We start from the raw sequence: 22,066 nt of genomic DNA on the forward strand, positions 1-22,066 counted from the left end.
GAACTCAAGTCAGTCCTGGGCCACATATGAAGGACCTCCTACTCAGCTGACCTCTTCTGACCTGCTGCAGTTTCAAATGTTTTCTCTCATGACTTGTCTCTCCACCTTTCTTTTGTTAGCTCGTGCTGACACACACACACAGACACACACGCACACACAGAAATGATGTGCATATTTGTTTATATAGAAACAACATCTGACATATCTGAGATGCGATCACGAGACGTATGTGGGGCAAAATTTTAATACCAGGTGTGAACACACACACTCAGAGCTGTCCACTTGTGATCGGATCACAAAAAACACATGTTAATACCACGTGTGTACCGGGCTGGGTTGTTGTTTAGACACATAAATACAACTCATTTTGTCTACATCGTCCATGTCTACATTTCCACTTCAAAGCACACAAACAGGCCTAAGAACAACTCTGGAACATGGGACCTTCCGAGGATCCGTTAATGAACAGTCTCATCTGTCAGTGGGCCTGAGTCGGGCCTGCTGCATTTGGAGAAGGTGGGGTGGGGGCGGGGGGTCATTGGGAAGTTGCATTGAGAAAACATCCGTCCCTGGTGTGGCCAACCCCAACCGCAGCAGCCGCAGTGTTCCGCCCTCTAGTGGAAAACATGTGCAGCGACGAGCCAGAACTCAGCTGGCCCACAAATTGAATTCATCAATATAATGTCTGGTTCTATGTGGGACTATAATCTATTGTGTATCCAATGACTCATACAGTTATTTCTAATAATCCTAATTCACCAGGGTTTATATATTAGACTCTACCGGACATGGAGACTAAAAATATGGATCAATACTTACGGATGGACATTAGCTCTAATTAAATGCTAAATTTGTTATATTTTAAAGAGAAATAAATATCTCAAGTCACATTTTGACATACAATTTGAAATACCCAGTGGATGACTGTGGCTCATGGGGTAGAGAGGGTCGTCTACTAATCAGAAGGATGGCTGTCCAATCCTCAAAATATGAAACCCCAAATTCCTCCAGTATGAATTATATGTGCAAAATAAGCACTACTGAAGTCGTGGTGTATGAGTGTGTGTATTAATGGTTGATTGCAATTTGTTCGGTCCATTTTGTCCATTTGCTTGATAAACACACCACCATAGGGTATGATTTTAAACATTGTTTAACCCAAGACATCTGTTCGAATGAATGGTGCAGGCATGAAAAACCTAAATCTTGTATTTAAATACAGTATTTCCCATTGTAAACAGAACAATGCTAACATTCTGAGTTGCAATAAGCTGACACTTAATATGTATGAACTCATACGTTCTACCTTTCTCCTACTATTTTAGATTGTTGTATGTTTGGTCATGTGTATTTAACGTTATCATTTTTTTTAGGGGCTTAAACATAAAGAACAAAATGAGAAAACTAAATGTAAAGGAGTGAAAATTGATTTCTCCACTTGATCATGCAAATTTCACAGTTTCCTTTTACTGACTTTTAACAAAACATTTTGATGGTCTGAGGTCAAGAAAGAAAGTTTCCTTCCTACCTGTCAGCAACAAAGAGAGGATGACATCACAGAAAGCGCGGTTTAACATACTAGTCCAGGCTGGTTAGTTTTGGATTACCCCTGAAAAGTTTGTTTAACCACCAATTTCTTATGTGATATACAAACACAATTTCTTCGCATTTTTTTTTATGCACCATGGCATAAAGCAAACATATAGAAATGTGATGTAATACATGCCAGTGGGCTTTAGATGGCACTATCTCACCTTAACGCCTGCAGCATATTTTGTTTATTGTTACTGTCATAGTGATGTTAAGTATGTACACAAATACAATCCAGCAGTAGTTTAACCACAGAGCAGATCTGATTGTTTATTCTCTCTGCAGAGTTTAATCTGTGTTCAGCAAAATCATATCCACACTGCTTTCAACCAGCGGAGGGTGCCCGTTCATATGATCAAAGCCATTGGGATAAAACATATTGTTTCTAGGGCCCGAGCACTGACAGGCACTGACAGTCAGTGAGGCCCTATTGAAATTGTGAGGATTATTATTAATATTTTTCAGGCAAATTAACTGGATTTTTGTGGGCTTTAACACGTCCCCTCAGCAGTCGGACTTTTAAACCAGCTGTAGCCCTGGTGTATGGCACACACACATTTTAATATATTTTAGTATTTTAACAAAGGACTTATAGATGTATAATGCTCTTTTTATGTATTGTTATGATGTGTATGGGTTGTGTGTGACTACTGTTTGCAAACCAAATGGCCCCACGTTATTATTATTTTTTTCATGTAAATGAATTGGCTTTTTGATGGCATGCTCAAATTCTTACCAAAATTTGCAGAAAATTTGAAAGTGGTGAAAATTATTGTGTGTCTGTGTCATTCTATGTTGCTTTATACACATTTCAGAGAAAACCATTGTATTTTCTACTTAAATACATATATTTGACAGCCTTACTCAAAAGCTACTTTTATATTTTCGGATTTTAGATACTGGAGGATTTAACATGCTTTAAAAACCTATTGTAGTTTCCGGCCTGAATCACAGTGTGGGACACATTTAATTTAATGTAATTCTGAAAATTCATGCAAAACCTTCTTTAGTTTATATATGGTGATCAAATAAATGACACATTGTTCCCATCAACTAGCACAAGGAGTAAGGGTCACTCATTACTCATTAATCAAATCAAACCTCCGGCCTCCTGAACTTTTACTTTGAGGGTGAGCTGTCTCTCTGTCCCCCTCTCGATGTCCTCGTTCAAGTTTAGCGTCTCTCAGGTTGACTTCCACTTCATGCACAGACCAGGTGAGGCCTCACTACTGCATGAATCTACAACAACAACAAATCCCTGGTTTCTATTACAATATTGTTTGTGTTTTTACATACAAAGACAATTTAAGTATCCATCTGTCCCGCCCACCGTCAGTGCAGTGTCCGTGATCCCCTGTAGATGGAAACAACAGACACTTAATACCTTGAACTGTAAATAAAGATGGACGATGGAGTCTCCTCTTCCTCCCGTTATTCATATAAGAAGCCTGGTGAGTGAAGCCGTGGTAACGAGGTCTTGCTGATACACTCACTCAACCAATAGAGAGGCAGTCTCAGCTGTCAATCATAACATTTCACCCTGTTTTTAGAGCATTGAATGATTCAATTAAAACCAAACGCACTTGAACATACATCAGTGTGATAAGTACTACCTAAAATGGCAGAAACTATCTTTCAGAAAAATGTATTTAACATATATTTTGACTTTTCAGTTTGGTCCACCTCTGGCTTCACTTTTGGTAAGCTGTCATGTTGTCCATCTTAATATATAGTCTATGCTCAATACACATCAACAACAGCGTTTCTTCCCATTAATGTCACTACAGTGGGAATATTCATTGGGATTCAGGTTAATTTACCTCTTTTACCACCGTGTAGGCTTTGGCCACACCTTCTCTCAGGTCCACAGGCTGATGGACCTGTCCGCAATGAGAGAACCGTTTTATCCCCTTTGAGTCCCTCTCATCAGGCACTGGAGAAGCCATGTCGTAGGCCGTCTCTGCTGCTGCCTGAAGGGCCTCCATATGTTAATAAAGCTTTAAAAGGACCCTTTGAGTTAATATATATTATAAACATGTGGCATTTTTGACCCTGTGAGAAAAGGACGTAGAAGCACGTCAAATCGAACATCTCGTATAAGGAGTGAAGTGGAAGCTATGTCAACAGAGGATTCAGGATACTTTGGATAGAGGGCACACACTGAATCAGGTTTAAATTGCACTTCAAACATCTCAGTCAAAGCCTTGAAAACACCAAAAACTGGAGAGAGGCAGACACTATTACACCATGTGCACTTGGTCAGTATTTCAGCTTAATATTCAGATAAATCCTTGTTTTGGGGATTTGAGTTGATTAGTTCACATGGCCTTGTCCCATTTTGTGTTGTGCATCTTGCTGCTTCGTCCATAAAATTTAAAAACGTGTTTTTTCAAAGGTTTAATATCTCAAACCTTTACACAGACACAAGACGAGCATTTGATTAACAGACTGAACATGTGGCCTGTTCAGATATGATGTGTCATTCACATGCATAGGTGGCTTTATAGGGCATGTAACATGGGACAGATGTGGGGGCCCCAGGGCGGCGGCACCAGGCTTTTCACATTCCTCTCTGACCGTGGCTGTTAACTCACACAGGTTCAGAACAACAGCGAATCTTTTCTTTGGCACTAGCGGCACAGTTTTCCGAGGAAGCAACAGGCTGGCTGGCTCCAGCTGGACCCTTGACTGGAATGTTCTGTTGCTCTCCATTGCTTTCCCACTTTCTTCACCTCTTAACTGCCCTGTTAACTGGCCTAATTGGTCTGACCCTCTAGGAGGCTGTTTTCAGATGTATGACTCAGTGGTCATAGGGAGAGGAGAGTGGTGTAACAGGGAGGAAATATGAGCAGAAGATGCAGAGACACCCTACCTTCAGCTGCAGCTTCCACGCAAAGACAAGCCCAGAGAAAATGTTCCTGCATTAAAACGAGCTGCCCACTTCCCCTCTTTCCACATCTGTTTCTCATGCTGTGGCAGGATATAACCTGTAAAACACAGACGGCTGGTAATAGACACGAATGAGGGGGAAGGTAATCACCCCTCACCACAAATCTGGAATAAGCACATTCAGCAGCTTGTCAGAAACATCCAGACTTTTATCGCCGGCCCGTTTACGAATCTGACCTCATCCCATTGAGAATGTTGTTAGGAGTGTTTACAAGAAAAAAGAGGGAGTGCCTGAGGGAGGTGGAGGAAGGAAGAGAGGAGAGAGTAAAGTTTGATAAGTTGGAGGGAGGAGGAGATGCGGGGAAGACTCTGGTAGATGAGAGAGACAGAGGGATGGACACGTGAAGGGGAAAGTGCAGACTCTGTGGAAAACTGAGCCTGAATGGAGGAGTGGCTGCTGCTGACGGAGGGGACAGGGCTCAGCCCCCTTGCTCCTGGAGGAAAGAAGCACAGTCAAACACGTCTGGCATGATGTGGACAACAATTGTCCTCCTGCTCCTTTTGCCTCATCCGCTCTCCTCCACAGTATGTACAATATGCTTGTCAAAAATGTTTTTCGACTCTGGTCAGTCGTCTGTCTTGTCACTGTCAGGAATTATTATGGTGACGTTCTTCAGGAAACTCAGAGAGATTTAAGAGCTTGGATTTTGGCATCGTAGATGGATCATAACTCAGGATTTGACTTTTCCTTTACATCAATGTTATGTGCTATGTGTAGTTTTAGAGGATTGTTATCACTGATGCATTAAAGTTAAAGGAGCGCTTTTGTTGTTGTTGGTCAATGTGGAGAAGATTCATGCTATGTGTACGGCTGTTTGAGTTCAGAAATCTCAATCGTATAATTACTTTTTTTGTCAATAATTTAATCTAAACACTCCATTCTGCAGGCACAGAGTTATAATAATTCAAATTGCTCGAGAAATAAGTGTCTGTATCTTGAAAAACACCAGAAATTACACAGTTTTTTGAAAGTGTTGATTCTAGAAATTCAACAAGTTGTTTTGTATCGAAATAAATATCAAAATATTCCTTCCTTTACAAGAATATAAAACATACTTAATTCCAAATTAAAAAATCTTCATAAACTGTTTTTATTATTAACATAATATATACAAATGCTACAGACTTTTCAAGAGCTGAAAGACAAAGTTTAAGGAGAGTTATATCTATGACAAAACACCATATTTGAGTGTGTCTTATTTCAAGTATATGAAAATCTGAATTTGTAAAGTACCTGCTGACAGATAAATACAGTGGAGAAAAAAAGTACAATAATTCCATGTGAAGTGCGAAGCAGTTGACACAAGTTAGTTTCTACTGTGCTTAACCCGCCATGACAAAGTCCAGCAGACAAGAAAAAAACGAAAGAATAATGATTCAATCTGTAATCGTCCATGCACCTGAAGTAACGTATCCCAGGCTTGTCACAGATATACATCACAGAATGGTGGATCTAAATTTCACTTTGGTTTTCTCTTTTTTTCAGGACACAGAAAATAGCACAGGTTTTAACCAATCAGAAATAGATGGTGAGGACTTCTCTGACGCTTCTGTCAAGGGCCAGACACCTGTTGGAGGGGTCAAAGGTCGGGATACATGTTCCATCCCGTGTGATATCACAGTCAAGCTGCTGCGGGATGAGAAACATTCAGTCTGTGGTAAAAAATCTATCTATCTATCTATCTATCTATCTATCTATCTATCTATCTATCTATCTATCTATCTATCTATCTATCTATCTATCTATCTATCTATCTATCTATCTATCTATCTATCTATCTATCTATCTATCTATCTATCTATCTATCTATCTATCTATCTATCTATCTATCTATCTACCTACCTACCTATCTATCTATCTATCTATCTATTTATCTATCTATCTATCTATCTATCTATCTATCTATCTATCTATCTATCTATCTATCTATCTATCTATCTATCTATCTATCTATCTATCTATCTATCTATCTATCTATCTATCTATCTATCTATCTATCTATCTATCTATCTATCTATCTATCTATCTATCTAAAATGATTGTCTGTGTGTGTGTGTGTTTGTGTGTGTGTGTGTGTGTTGTGTGTGTGTGTGTGTGTGTGCAGGCCAGCTGCAGCAGTCTCTGTTGTCATTTGGACGCAGCACCAGGAAGCTGATCAGGGATGTGATGGAGGAGCAGCAGAGGGCTCTGGACACCCTCACCAGTCAGGTAAGGTCTTAGTCTTCTTTTCTCCTGTTAGCGACATGAGTTTTAAAGCACCTGATTGGCCGGCCTCGTTTACAGTAGTGTCACACATTTGCAGGTCACAGAGCTGATGACCAAAGTGCAGACGCTCAGCTTCGAGGTTCAGAGGAGCAACAGTGAGATCTACTCTGTGAGACCTGTGCAGTCCCATGGTAACTCACACACAAACACATACAAGAATCATACAGTTGGGTCATATAAATAAGTATAAGTTTTCCAGTGATGGAAAATAAGTACATGGATTCATTGAAATAGTGTACTTAGGTACTTAACTTGAGCAAGTTTGCTTTGATCAGGACGAGACTGCAGCGACATCAAGGACAGTCTTGTGTCAGTCGTCCCCAAGATCCCCAGTGGGATTTACATTGTCCACCCAGAGAACACTGACTCTTCATTTGAGGTACATGCTTCAATCAGTCATTCAGAGTCTGCCGCTTGCTCATCAGTCATGGTTATGTAGTTAAATCAAAGCTTGTCCTGCAGGTTTTCTGTGAGATGGACTATATGGGAGGTGGATGGACGGTGGTGCAGAGGCGGACTGATGGTTTGACTGACTTCAAACGGCCGTGGGCTGACTATGCCGATGGATTTGGAAACCTTGCAGGTTGGGCACTGCAGCACCGTAACCAGGGCATTTTTCCTGTCTCATGCATTTAACCAACAGCAGCTAATGCAAGCTGTCATAGAGAGCTGGCTCCAACATCCAGCAAACACATCAAGAATCTTTGCAAAGCTAACTTTTTGAAAGTAAACACACTAACCTTTGTGTTGCACAAAAGGTGTGTCTCAAATCAGGGGGCAAATCCTTCGGAGGACACAGTCTACCGTGACCATAAAGACCAGCTCCTTTGTGGGCCGTGTCCTTGAAGGCCAAATCAACATTTAAGACGGTTTGGTCCAATGATCGCCTATATACCATTTAAAGGTTCGACACAGAAGTGCAATAAATCTTGGGATAGGTCAGGCCGGGAAGGATCCATTTGTCTGAGCCTTCTTTTCTCTGGGATGGAAGGACACACTTGTCTGACATATTTGGAGGAGCCTTTGAAATGACAGGTCAGTCACTGTGATGCAAGGATCCTGCCCCTGGATTGAGACACAGCTAAAGTCAAGGCTAGCTGCTTCTGCTAATCCGTACTCTCTGTGCTAAACTAGCTTAATCAGCTGCTTGTAGCTTCATTTAACAGAATAATATCTCATAATTGGAATTGGACCGATTTCCTTCAGGTATCTCTCATTAAACAAAGTCTACAGATGCTGGGGATCATGTTTTGCATCTGACAGTGATGGAAGAATCATATTATTTCTGTGTATGTGTTTGTTTGTGTGTGCTTAGGAGAACACTGGTTGGGCCTAAAGAAGATGTTTTACATAGTAAACCAGAAAGAAACTCGGTTCCAGCTTCATGTTGCTCTGACCTCCCACGATGATGTGACTTCTTATGCATCATATGATGATTTCCGCCTGGACAGTGAAACCCAGTTCTTCACTATACACTTGGGCCGATATGCAGGCAGTGCAGGTAGGGTATGACTGAATGAATCAAGAAATATCCTCAGACAAATGTGGTCCCACTGTGAATCATGTGTTTTCTCCATGCCCAAGTGCATTTCAGTGTATGTTTTTGTGCAGGCGATGCGTTTCGTGGCTATGAACAGGAGCAGAACCAGGACACGGCTCCATTCAGCGCCTCAGACGTGGACAACGACGGCTGCAACCCTTTCTGCTCTATCGACAACCGCACGGTGGAGAGCTGCAGCACTCAGCACAACCACACAGGATGGTGGTTCAACCAGTGCGGACTGGCAAACCTCAACGGCTCTCCTGAGGATGCAGAGCAGAGCCAAGGGCAGAGGACAAACATTCTGTGGGACACCTGGAGACAGAACGGGGTCCCTCACACCATCAAATCTGTCACGATAAAGATCAGGAGGATTGCAACCAACAATTGACACATTTTATGGGACAGAAGAGCACAGATTCAGAACTGTCAAAGTTGCACTGCATCCTTGTACACCACAAAGTTTTAATAAAACCTTTTCTGAAATCATTAAATTAACGTGTTCATCTCTGAACAAAACTACACGACCAAAACTACATAAGCAAACAAGAGACTGAACAAACTGCCATGTTTATTTGAAATGTCATATTTTCAAGTATTTAAAAATGTATAAAAAAAGTAATCACTGATGGGAAATATATGTAGGCCAGTATCCATGTAAAAATGTATTTAATATATATCTTTAGAATATATTACAGTCATTTGTTTTCTAAATATGTAACCATTGTCACCTATTGAATATATACAACCTGTTTAAATATTTGCATTACTTTAAAAGTGTGTTGCTGGAGTCACAACTTGTCAAATGCATACGTACATACAAATGTACAGTGTTCGTACACACAATGTGGTACTTTTATATAAATGATGAATAGTTCTTAAGTCAACTAAAGATGAAAAACAATCCCCTCTTAATTGTGCTGAAATATTTGCATATCACTTCAAATAGTTTCTTCCGGAAGGCTCCAGTCTTGTTCGTTGCTGCTGAGGTCCTGAATTGTAATGATTTTGCATGTTAGTGCATGCTTATGCCTGGACCACTCAGGGAGGGAATTTTCATTCATTTCTTTTGTCAGGCCAGTAAGGCCGTAGAATTCCTTAACTGAAATCTCATTCAGTTCAGACCCTTCACTGCAGGATGAGGAAATTGCTGATACAGGCAAAGCTAGGGGAGGTTAAACCTTCTTTCACATTTAAACACAGCTTTAAACTTTCCGGTGTCTGTAGGATTCCTCAACTGAAAACTGCATCTGTTCAGAACCTTCACTGCAGGTCAAGGTCATTCCTGTTGTACATGCCGAGTCAGTGGGTGCTGAACCTTCACTGCAGGTCAAGGTCATTCCTGATGTACATGCCGAGTCAGTGGGTGCTGAACCTTCACTGCAGGTCAAGGTCATTCCTGATGTACATGCCGAGTCAGTGGGTGCTGAACCTTCATTGGACTTTAACCAGAGCCCTACATTTCTCTCATGGCGTGTCTCTTCATCCCATTGGGAGTTATTGGCTGATTCAGTTTCCTCATCCATATCTTCAGCATGGGAATCGTCTTGGTTTGGTGAATGGTTTGATTTATCCAGATGTTTGGTTTCCTCTTCATAAACCAGGTGAACCCCTGTTATAAAACGATGATTAAGGGACTGATTCTATGTTCAGCTGATGTATGCAGACAGCATTTCAGGAAGTCTAAAAAGGCCATATGTTCAGGCTTGTTTACTTTTATTGCATCCTCCAAATTCTTAGCCAAGTTAAAACGGGTCCAGGCAATGTTTGTATGGCCATGGTACTCCTGTTGTGTCCTTAGTCTCCAAACTCCAGTCTGATCATCACAGATGAAACATGTCCGGCTGTATTTTCCAGCAAGTAACTGTTGATCATCTGGCTGGCCCAGCAAGCGCACCACAGTTTCCATCCAATGATACTTACAGTGGTGAGGGAAGAGGTTATTGCCAAAGTACATAAATGCCATGACACAGCCTACTCCCCACATATCGACAGCCTCTGACAAGGGGAGGCCGTATAACACTGTATAACACAAGAATAATTTAGTCACTTTTTAAGTTAATGATAGTATTTGTTTCTCTCTGTCATTTTGGAGATATTTAGGAAAACTAGAAAATGCACTTCATGCTGTATGTGAAGTGTATTTGCTAAACTGGTGAAAGGCATTGCTGATTCAAGCAGAAAATGTCTGATAAAACACATCATAGTAACCTGTCCTTGTATCAACACTCTGGAAGCATCCCAAAGAAACCCACAACGAAGCAGAATATTGCAGGAAAAGTTTAATATATTTAAAAATATAAATATTTAAACTAAGTGGTTTACTAGCTGAAATGTCCTCAAGCTGAATGTTGAGATGATAATTAAAATTGGCTGAAGTATGTTTAATTGGCGTAATTAGAGAACAATCTAAACAGTGACTGTCCGCATTAAGGTATATGAAGCTACCTGTGTGTCCTGAAATTCAATAAAAAAAAAACTGGTTGTAAAATTAATAAACATTTTGAAATGTTCCTATATTGCATTTGACATAATTAGGAAATCATATTATAATGGCTAACTTAAAAAATCTACATGTATTTCAAATACGATCCTCCAACACTTATTACACTTAAGACTCACCCACCCCACCATAGTGGTCAGTAGCTTATGGGTGAATTAAAATAGTTCTGTGAACTATCCTTTTAAGACTGTGAATGCAGTAATTCATCACCACTAGAGGGAGGCAGCACCTGTGTTCTGTCCTGCAATGCAGGTTCCTGGCTTTAAAGACCCAGAGTGTGCGAGTGTGATGCAGAAGTTAAATTACATAATTACCTTTGAGGAAAAATTCAGCCAAGAGATGTAGCTGAGGTGTGAGTAGCAAACACAGCTGTGTGTGGGTGTGCATGTCTGGATTCATTGGCAAAACGCACACAGAAGACCACCCAAAGAGCCAGAGTTCCACCAATGTTATCACCAGAATCAGTGGTACTAAAACACACACACACGCACGCACGCACGCACGCACGCACGCACGCACACACACACACACACACACACACAGTTGCGCTTGTCCACTCAGTGGCCCCAAATAAGAGTGTGTATGTTTGAACTGACAGTGTTTACATCCAAATCTTAGGTCTGCTCTGTTCCGAAGGGGAAGTCTTAACAAACTATTGCTGGTGTCATTTATCAGAGATTAGCCCCCTTACCCCTACTGTCAAATATGATGCGTTTACACCTTGAAACGTCCGAAGTGACTAAGCTTCAGCAACGAGGCCCTTAAAAGGCAATTTTCACGGCCACAAACATAAATCAGAAACTCTGCTTTATCAGATTTTTTTATTGTTGAGATAATCCTGTCATATAATGTGGAGTTTTTTTCATGATATTCATATTAAAACTGGGAAAGCTAGCGAGTGTTGCAGGCCGCACCGTACTATCAGACAAGAAAAGCTAAAGTAAAGGTTTTTACAAGTGTGTGTGTGAGTGAGAGCGTGTTCTTGTCATGTTCTTGACTCACCTTTAAACGGGTAATGCACGTTTGCGTTCTTCAACAGACATATATGTGTATGTGTACATAATGTGTGTGCGTGCAGAGTAAGACGTTGTTTTCCCACAGTGGACAAGGATCAGAGGAGACTGGGAGCACACAGGAAGCAACGTCTCCTAGGAATTTGAACCCTGGGGAATCTCATCTGCTGTTCATCAGCCATCAGTCACACACACACACACACTGACACAATTGAACATGTACTCTAAACACTGCAGTTAAAAATAACGTTTTACAGCCTGAGCTGTGAATCAGCTGCTGAAACCCAATATTTGGAGAATGCTCTACTGCTGAAAATGTATGTACATTTTTAACTGATTAGACTTCAGTGTGTTCATTCATAGCACTGAGCTGCCCTCCACATCTGTCAAGTTTAACGAGTCACGTAAATAAAAGTATAGTGGGACCCAGAAGGGAGCATTCTTTCTCAAGGACATTGGAAAAAAAACAGAGGGGGAGGGAGACGGAGGGAGTGTCATTCCACAGGCACTTGATTACTCGTTCGTATCAAGCTGGAGCAGACCCTCTATTGTTGACCACTTGCAGGATGAACCACAAACCACTGGAGACTTATTATAACAGCCGGCCTGTGGGTTGCTCTAACAGCCCGAGGGCCAGGAGCCGTGATAACCTGTTGACCTACGATGATTTGGGAGAGGAGAACTGCTGCACTGCTGGACGAAGCTTTGGGTAACTCTTTTATTTACTTTCCCTATTGAGGCAGATGTTCATGTATTGGTCAGGTGTGTTTTTAGGCTTTGATATCAGAATAAAGTGTACAGTCCTTTTTCAAACGTGTTGTTTTCAACATACTTGGTCCAAAGCTGTTCTGTCTATAAAAAACCTGGTGATGAAAGTTAGATTCTTAAATATTAATGTAAAAGCCTTAAAAGACATGGGCTAAATGATGTTGTCCAGCATGTCTACTACATGTTCCCTGTATGAGGCACAGACTTCACTGTTTTAAGACTTAAAACACTGAACATGGTATAATGATCCAATGATTGTAGAATAAAGGATAAAAATGTAACTTGGTGTTATATGTAATAATGGTTTAAAACGCACCATTTTAATAAGCTCTATTGCTTGAATACCTAATCTCACTCTAGTAGTATATATACAGTATATATTTTAAATTTTCATCTAGATTTGGTTAACTATAAGGGAGTTTTTAGTCTCTCTCGCATAATGTTTAACGTGAAACTTGGAAATTATTTACTTTTATCTCATTTCCTTCATGTAATTCACAAACTCTGGTTAAGGATGTTGTGAGACTGAGATGAGACAAGCTCCTGATGTGTGGTTTCCAAAAGGGCTTGTGTGTGTGTGTGTGTGTGTGTGTGAGTGTGTGTGCAAGAACAGGTCTCATGTTGTTGGGACATAAATTTGTCACATTTTGGGGACTTGTTTTCCTTGTTGAGACAATAAGTCCTCATAACATAAATTAGGCTTGGGTTTAGTTTAGGGTAAGGGTTAGACAACTATGTTCAAGGTTAGAGTCGCCGGGAAATCAATGTAGGCCAATGTAATTTCCTCTTAAGTGATGAAGTTGTGTGTGCTTGCAGGCCTATAAGCTACCATGTGGACATTATATACTGTGTGTTTCTACAGCTACAGCAGCTCGGAGATGCAGCTCATGGCTCGCCTCAGCGCCGTTAAACGACGCCAGGCCCTTCGTGGTCCTTCCTACATGTTCTCTGCACCTTCAGTCAACCTGTCTGAGGTTGAGCAGCGTTTCCTGGAGGCAGCCGAGTACGGCAACATACCAGAGGTGCGACGCATGTTGCTCGGCTTGCCCAACTTGAATGTCAATGCTGTGGACTACATGGGCCAGAATGCATTGCAGCTGGCTGTGTCCAATGAGCATCTGGAGGTGACAGAGCTGCTGCTGGGGAGAGCGGATTTGGCCAGAGTGGGTGACGCCCTTCTATTAGCCATCAGTAAGACGTGTCCATTTAAATGAGTCCAACTGCATTTTGCATTCTATTGGTTTATCCTTATATAATGTTGTCATATACATCAGTCGTATGTTAGCAAGATATAAAGTATATATGTGTCAAACTCAGCATAAGAAATTAGCAGATGCATCCATTAAATGTGGGGCAACATGGTTGTGGCCACCTGATAAATGTCAGTCCAATAATTCCTCACTGTTTAGCTATTTTAAGGTCTCAACCGTGGCTTGTGCTGCATAAAGCTCCACAATGCTATTTCACTGTTACAAACGGCTTCCTGCTGCAACTCAAAACATATTAGACTGAGCCGAAACTGTAAAGTGGTGGGACGTAGAACCAAAATAAAAGTTCTCAGAATACTCAGAGTTGGGTGATATTCTAATAACATGATGCCCTGTGTCTGTCTGTGTGTCCGTGTTGTAGGTAAAGGTTATGTTCGTATTACAGAGACTCTGTTGAGTCACCCTGCATTTAGAGATTCCAATCGTCAAACAGCGAGCCCTGCTCAAGCTGACATGTTGGATGACTTCTATGCTTATGATGAGGACGGGACGAGGTAAGACATTTGGAAGGAAGATGTGTGACAAAGATTTCTGCACCAGTGACATAAAGATCTAAATTCTCTGACATTTTGGGGAGTCTTGAATTGATTGTATAAGGCCTTCGACTTACCTTTGTGTTGCTTTCTAAAATGTTCTGTATGTGTTGGTTCCCATAGGTTTTCTCATGATGTGACTCCAGTGATACTTGCAGCACACTGCCAGGAATACGAGATAGTTCACACCCTGCTGAGTAAAGGCGCTCGCATCGATCACCCCCATGACTACTTCTGCAGCTGCGACTCGTGTAACTATCAGCAGCAGTTTGACTCCTTCAGCCACTCGCGATCAAGAATCAATGCCTACAGAGGCCTCGCCAGTCCTGCTTACCTCTCCTTGTCCAATGAGGACCCGGTGCTGGCCGCCCTGGAGCTCAGCAATGAACTGGCCATGCTGGCCAATATTGAGAAAGAATTTAAGGTACAAAGATCATACATGATCACCAACAACAATTGTGCAAACACAAGTCCTCTAAGATCACAGTGCACATTCGTTACTCCTACAATTTCCCCTTGTGGTGTTTGTAGAACGACTACTGCCGCCTGTCGAGCCAGTGTAAGGACTATGTGGTGGGTCTCCTGGATCTGTGCCGCAGCACTGAGGAGGTGGAGGCCATACTGAGTGGAGAAGAAGACTCTGAAGACAGCTATGGTCTCCCAGGTCGGCCCTCCCTTACAAGGCTCAAATTAGCCATCAAATATGAACTTAAAAAGGTTAGTATGCTCACAAACAGGCAGGTAAGGTAAAGTTAATGTTCAGTTGCACTCACGGATTAACAGATTCGATTTCGGTGGTCAAAGGTCAAAGACACAACGACCTCATGTTTTTCTGAACATGATATACAAGGAACAGCATAGTCAATCTCATTACTTCCGGAACAAACATTCACTTAGACTCAAGGAAGATCTGGTCAGAATTTGGTGATCAACGGTCGAGGTCACTGTGACCTCCAAATCCCGTTTCTAAATGTGTTATCTTCACCTCACCTCAAGAGTTTGGCAAATTTGGCACAAATGTTCATATAAACTTAGATTGTCGACAACTAGGTGTTTCTGGTCTGAACCACTGTGTCCATGTGTCCTTCCCTCTTTAGTTTGTGGCTCATCCTAACTGCCAGCAGCAGCTGCTCGGTATCTGGTTTGAGAATCTGCCAGGCCTGAGACAACAGACCACTGCTATCAAACTGCTGGTGGTGCTGGCGGTGGCTATTGGACTTCCTGGACTGGCGGTGGCTTACTGGATCGCTCCGTGCAGCAGAGTAGGAGCCTCATATTAACTCCTTCATATCCAAACCTGACTTTAAGTCCCCACTGGAGTTTTTCGCTCATCCCTCGGTTGTTCGTTCTCTCTCGTCCAGGTGGGGAAAGTAATGCGCAGCCCCTTCATGAGGTTTGTGGCCCATGCCTCGTCCTTCACAATTTTCCTGGGTCTTCTCATCCTGAATGCCGCTGACCGTTTCGCAGGCACCACCCATTTACCAAACATGACCCACCATCAGCACCCAGGAGGAGCACATGTCAAGTCGGACCCACTGCTGCTCTACCGCATGACCACGACGCCCTTCACATGCATGGAGATCCTCATCATTTCATGGGTCATCGGTGAGCATTAGATGATCATGATCATTGAAAACGTCATGTCTGTCAGGGTTTAATGTTTGCAGAACTGCAGATGACAGAGCAGGAACATGACTATGTCATCATGTACTTTGTGCAGGTATGATCTGGGCTGAGGTGAAGGAGATCTGGAGTCAGGGACCGGGGGAGTATCTGGTCGAGCCGTGGAACTTCCTGGACTTTGGGATGCTGGCGATCTTCCTCGCCTCCTTTTGCTGCCGCTTCTCTGCTCTGAGACACGCTAACTTAGCACAGACCTATGTACACACACACTACACAACGCTGGTTAATGTCACACTGCCCCCCGAGATACACTACTTCACACTGGGTGAGCATGCTCACACACCTGCACAGACTAACAACCATCCTTTATTTCCTGTATAAAAGTACAAACAGCAGCAGTAAGTTAGCACAGGATGGTCCTGCATACAGAGGTGAATGAAAATCGTCTTTTAAGGAAGAGCTGGGGCAGGCAGACGACAGGCTGGTGGCTTGGTGAGAATGTGCAGAAGATCCTGTGAGCTGGAGAAAAGGCAGGCGGGTTGGCTCTGGCGATCCCGAGGCACAGGAGGAAAATACCATTAGGAGATTCACTGAGTTCAATAAAAAAGAGAATAAAACAGATGAAACGTTTACTAATCCCATTTTGAATTATAGCATTTTTGTAGGTGACCCTAATTAGCCATTGTTTAGTTCAGTTGTTCCCATCATTTCATCTTGAGATCCTTAAAATACAAATACGTTAGTACTTACTAAGTCACAGATTGCACACACGTCTCTGAAAGTGACTAGAAGCCAAAAGGACCAAATACTATTCAACAATTTACATGAAAAGCTAACTTAATTTTTTTTTTCGGGAAATGCATATTTGTGGAAAAGTATCTGGACTATGAGATTTTTCTTTGAATTTCAAGAATAAAGTTCAAAGATTATTTTGTTTTAAAGAGTCAAACTGTCAGGAATAAAGTCGCAGGAGTGACTGACAGCTATATGAGTGTTCCATCTTTACAGACATGGTTACTTCTTCTGAACAGACAATGTGTTAATGTGGAAAAAGAGAAAGAATTTCCTTGTTACCAAAACTGGTTGTGAAGGAAAGTCTCAAAAATGTATCTACACACAGTGTTTTGTTAAAGCAGTCAAGCGCTTACGTAATTAGTTTGATATATTCTTTAAAAATGGACTTCTAATACTGAAATTTCAAGTTAATTTTCTTTTTTTCTTGTTAGGGTTAGTTTTAGTTTTTTTCTGTTAATCCCTCTAATCATAATGATTTGACATGGACTGGCTTTATTCATATTCCTTCTCTGTGTCCTAATGGAATTGTGTTTATTAAAAACCTCCTTAATCTGCAATGAAAGCACAATTACATGCTTTAAAAAGAAGAATGTTTTACAAAGTTGATTTTCTGAAATTCACTAACCTATCCGAGCTTTGTTTTTGCAGCACGTATCTACTGGCTGCCGTCAGATCCCCAGCTGGTGTCAGAGGGCCTGTATGCAGTTGCAGTGGTGCTGAGCTTCTCTCGGATTGCTTACATCCTCCCAGCCAACGAGAGCTTCGGTCCACTGCAGATCTCTCTAGGGAGGACCGTCAAGGACATCTTCAAGTTCATGGTCATCTTCCTCCTGGTCTTCCTGGCGTTCATGATCGGCATGTTCAACCTGTACTCCTACTACCTGGGGGCAAAAGAGAACGACGCCTTCACCACGTGAGACCTTCAGATTTGTACACCACAATATTAACCTTAAGATAGTTCATACACAATTTATTTCCTGATCTGTTGTGTCCAAATCCAGCTTTAATATGAATTCAGCCATAGCCTTGATTAATTTTTACCTCCACCATGGAATTCATGTTTTCCTCAGCGTTTGTCTGTTTGTTTGCAGGATTAGACAAAAGCTATTGAGCCCATTATCGTGAAGCTTGGTTGATGGATGTGGTTTGGGTCAGTGTAGGACACACTCAATTTTTTTTGCAGATCCAGCATTCTTTTTTCACTCTGTTGGCATTTATCAACATTTTTGTTCATTTGCCAGAGAATAATTTCTGGATCTTGGATTTAAATATAAACCCAGACCTAGTAAATTGAAATGTGGTTTCATAAGGGGACTTTGGGGCCTTGGTGGAGGCACGCACACTGAGTGCCATTATTATTACACCAGATGTGACACACAGCTGGCACAAAAAGTTTGTAAATGCATGATTTACAGATGAGTAAGAGCGTGTCTGAAAGTGAATCCACAGATATTTCAGAAGAGTGAGTCCCAACTTAACCAGGGACTGCTCCTCAGCAATACAACCTAATCAAACAAGGAGTGATTTGTCCTTCTCAAATTAATTGATTTGATGGATTTTTAGAGGCGGCGAGAAAAGTACAGCTAAATAACAGTTGTATGTATGAAAGAAATTGTCACATTAAGCTGGGAGGGCCCAGATGCAGGCAAGTTAAGTTAGGGTGGTGAAGGTGAAGTTTAATGGGAAAAAAAAAACAGCCACGGTCTCCAGTTGGCAGGAAAACAACACCAAAACATTAAATATATTAATTCGGATACTGAACACAGGTGAAACATATTAAGAACTGATGCAGACGATTATAAAAATTCGAAAAAAGGACAAAGACAGGAAGTAAAGAAAGAGAGAACCAAACGCAGAACACAAATCCAGAACTCCAATCACAAGGAAAACGAGATGAACATCCGCAACAGAAGAAAGTCCATATAACAGGAAACCTTTCGAAAAAGTTCAAAACTGTCTCTCAAGAGTTCCCTTAGCTTTACAAAATGCATGTTACTGCATTTATACACAGTTAATTATGATTTTTCTTTGTGTGAAAGTTATGATGAAAGTCTAAAAATGTATAACAGCTTTAAAACGGTTGGCAGCAGCACAAACATCACGTTAAAGACTGGGATTTCACTGCGTGGCCTTTTTCTCACAGAGCGTCTTCAGCGTCTCCTTCATTATGATTAATGGTTGTCTGAACTCCAAAATAACTTTTCTCTCATCTCCCTCCACCTCCCTCTCTGTGTGTCCCTCTAGCCTGGAAGAGAGCTTCAAGACATTATTCTGGGCTATATTTGGGCTGTCTGAGGTCAAGTCCGTCGTGATCAACAACGGACACAAATTCATCGAGAACATCGGCTACGTGCTGTACGGGGTCTACAACGTTACCATGGTGATAGTGCTCCTCAACATGCTCATCGCCATGATTAACAGTTCCTTCCAGGAGATTGAGGTGAGTAAAAGAAATGTTGTCCACATAATGACGTCATCATGTGCTTCACGTGCAGGATGCATTTACAGCAGGGGGCAAAACGAAAGTGGAAATCAGTGGAGTACTTAGACCCATCAGTCAATCAACCACCTGTTACCTAAACATGTCAGACTTAAAAAAATGACAAAAAAATAAATATCCAAAAATGACTCCCTGGGGAAATAGAAAATGCCTCACAAAGAAAAATGTACATATCCTGGATATACACCAACACTTGATGGGTTCTTCCCTGACCCATAAGGCAACAGATACTACACTTGATCTTAACTCAGAGGCCCGAGAAGAGATTTCACCAAGTTTCCTGGAAATCAGTTAATTCTTTTTTTCTTTAATCCTGCTGAAAAAACGAACGCTGATGAAAACATGAAAACCTCCTTGGTGGAGGTCAAAATGAATCCAGGCCATAGATCCCTGATTGACATCTACTGTATTATAAGCTGCTTAATAACATGGTTAGGTTATAGTAGTCAGATACACACATCATCCATATACAGCCACAGTAGTCTGACATACACACTGTCACAGTTACAAGATAAATATATTATATTATCTACAATCATCAGCACAGTGTCACTGGACACACCGTGGATCCCTAAAGGCTATGCTAGGTCTTTATTCTGTGATGTGGGGATGACATCATCAGCTTTGTCAGAAGTAGGTGATGTAATTTTCAGGTATGAGACCTGTTCTGCCATTGTACATCGCCTGAAGCCAACCTGGTTCCACAGACGGCCATCCAGGCCATAGATCCCTGTCAAAAAATGAGAAAGGAAGGTGTGGAGTTATATTTCAGCCATTTGAAGGCCATGATTATGTAACTTTTAGGGAACAAAGAGTTTTAGGGGCTGTAATAAGCTGCTGGAGCGTGTGTGTCCAACATCATGTGTTTTTCTCTTTCGTCTGCAACCTGTTTTGTTTTCCCTTTTTAGGATGATGCCGATGTCGAATGGAAGTTCGCTCGGGCCAAACTCTGGTTCTCGTACTTTGAGGAGGGGAGGACGCTCCCTGTGCCCTTTAACCTGGTGCCCAGTCCAAAGTCCATGCTGGGAATGGGCAACGGTATCAAGACCCTGCTGCTGCACTATGTGGCAGGACACAGAGAGGAGGAACCTGAGTCACAGCTTAATCAGGTACAACATACTGTTCACATGTATGTATAATGCAGCCTTTAAGTCCATGGAACCACAGTGGAGCTAGAGATGCAAAAGCCTGAGCACCTCCCAGTGGTTTCTCTGCTGCACTACAAGCTCCAGACCTGACCACAGCAAGAAATGAATTTAACTTCAGCTTAATCTTCCAGCTCGGAGTGGACAAATCTTCAGGATATGGTGCTTCAGCCAGCTCGACCAGGTATCAGGTATGTGTGTGTGTCCAGGTATAACTCATGTTGTGGGGACCTAAATCTTTACGGAGTGTGGAAGATCAAATTATTTATCGAAATTATCATATTAAAATGGGAGCATGTTAATGTTGTTAATTTGTAGCTGTTCAAAGAAGCTTTTTTTCCCATCACTGTTTGCAGAAGATCATGAAGCGACTGATAAAACGTTACATCATCAAAGCCCAAGCTGACAGAGAGAGCGACGAGATCACTGAAGGTAAAATCAGCAGAACGATCCCGAGGCTGAACCAGTTTTTAATTGTTCACATTAATTTTGGGAATAAAGGTTTCTAAATGTTTTTGTCAGTTTGACTTTAATGTGAGAATCATGTCATGAATTTGAAATCTTCTTTTTTGACATGAAGCGCTGTGTCTGTTGTTCACTCAGGTGAGCTGAAAGAGATCAAGCAGGACATCTCCAGCCTGCGATATGAGCTGCTCGAGGAGAAATCCCAGAACAAGGACACGCTGGACGGACTGCTGAAGAGAATGGGAGAGATCAGTTCATCTTTATAGAAGGCAGCACACAAGCGAAAAGGGCCAGTTCTGCATCACTCGATATAGATAAAGAATAATAGCTTTAAAGCTTTGATATAAGACTGTATGTATGTGAATATAAATTTAAAAATGTAACTTATCACTTTATCTGGATAAATTATAAGTGGGAGCACATTGTTTAAAGAGGAGATTGTGTCATTATCACTGACCTACAAAAAACACAGATCCTTTTAATATACATATTCACACAAATGTACACATGTACTAAAAAAATTGTATTGTAAGTTCTCAATTTGTAGATTAGTTTCAGGCAATATTTCATGTAAGCAAAAGGGCAAAACTAGATTGGCCCAACAGAATTTTTATCATTTAAATTCAAACAAGCTGCTGTTTTACACACTCATAGAGATCAATTTCCGACATTAAGCTGTTTTGTTCTCCATCAAGATCCATGAATTAGGAAAATGTTAAAGAAGGTTGTGGATCTGCCCCTTTTTTCTAGATACATGTCCAATCCTTCCACCAAGTTTCCTGGAAATCTGTTTGGTTTTCTTTTGCATAATCCTGCAGAAAAATACACCAACAAACCAATAGATGGGGGCAAAGGTAGAAAGCCTGAACCTTGTCAACACTAACATTCAGTGTTTACCCTTTAATTTGAAGTACAGTTAACTTGAGAACGATTAAATAATTCACCAATAGTCTGTTTCGCACTTATTAGACACATAATATGTCATGGACTGCAGCGTTATTTCCTATGCAGATGTACACCCCCCCCCGTTAAGCGAAAACAGACTTTGCCGGCACACTGAATGAGACATATTGACTGTTATAAAACAAGATTAAGCTGATGGTTTTGT

General features: G+C 41.4%; 2 protein-coding genes across 2 annotated transcripts; both read left to right on the plus strand.

The window, feature by feature from the left end:
* Positions 1-5,006: 5,006 nt before the first annotated feature.
* Positions 5,007-8,839, plus strand: angptl5 (angiopoietin-like 5). The gene is made up of 8 exons (XM_061086397.1): positions 5,007-5,064; positions 6,026-6,197; positions 6,645-6,748; positions 6,843-6,936; positions 7,081-7,184; positions 7,268-7,388; positions 8,121-8,306; positions 8,417-8,839. Exons 1-8 carry the CDS (start codon positions 5,008-5,010, stop codon positions 8,734-8,736), a joined length of 1,158 nt encoding a protein of 385 aa, XP_060942380.1. The 5' UTR covers position 5,007; the 3' UTR covers positions 8,737-8,839.
* A 3,573-nt stretch (positions 8,840-12,412) lies between these two features.
* On the plus strand, positions 12,413-22,057 carry trpc6a (transient receptor potential cation channel, subfamily C, member 6a). Its single transcript, XM_061086325.1, has 14 exons — positions 12,413-12,570; positions 13,492-13,820; positions 14,259-14,391; positions 14,554-14,854; positions 14,962-15,147; positions 15,528-15,692; positions 15,792-16,035; positions 16,151-16,378; positions 17,497-17,761; positions 19,093-19,288; positions 20,257-20,457; positions 20,628-20,684; positions 20,850-20,925; positions 21,097-22,057. The coding sequence occupies exons 1-14, from the start codon at positions 12,428-12,430 to the stop codon at positions 21,222-21,224; spliced, it is 2,652 nt and encodes an 883-aa protein (XP_060942308.1). The 5' UTR covers positions 12,413-12,427; the 3' UTR covers positions 21,225-22,057.
* The last annotated feature ends 9 nt before the right edge of the window (positions 22,058-22,066 follow it).

Source organism: Limanda limanda, chromosome 14, assembly GCF_963576545.1.
Source record: "Limanda limanda chromosome 14, fLimLim1.1, whole genome shotgun sequence".
Classification (NCBI taxonomy): domain Eukaryota; kingdom Metazoa; phylum Chordata; class Actinopteri; order Pleuronectiformes; family Pleuronectidae; genus Limanda; species Limanda limanda.

Coding starts and splice junctions, on each gene's coding strand:
- angptl5 (XM_061086397.1), top strand. CDS start 5,008: ATGATGTGGACAACAATTGTCCTCCTGCTCCTTTTGCCTCATCCGCTC. Junction 7,389..8,120: donor TGGATTTGGAAACCTTGCAG/GTTGGGCACTGC, acceptor GTGTGTGCTTAG/GAGAACACTGGTTGGGCCTA. Junction 8,307..8,416: donor CCGATATGCAGGCAGTGCAG/GTAGGGTATGAC, acceptor GTTTTTGTGCAG/GCGATGCGTTTCGTGGCTAT.
- trpc6a (XM_061086325.1), top strand. CDS start 12,428: ATGAACCACAAACCACTGGAGACTTATTATAACAGCCGGCCTGTGGGT. Junction 19,289..20,256: donor GTTCCTTCCAGGAGATTGAG/GTGAGTAAAAGA, acceptor TTCCCTTTTTAG/GATGATGCCGATGTCGAATG. Junction 20,685..20,849: donor CCAGCTCGACCAGGTATCAG/GTATGTGTGTGT, acceptor CACTGTTTGCAG/AAGATCATGAAGCGACTGAT.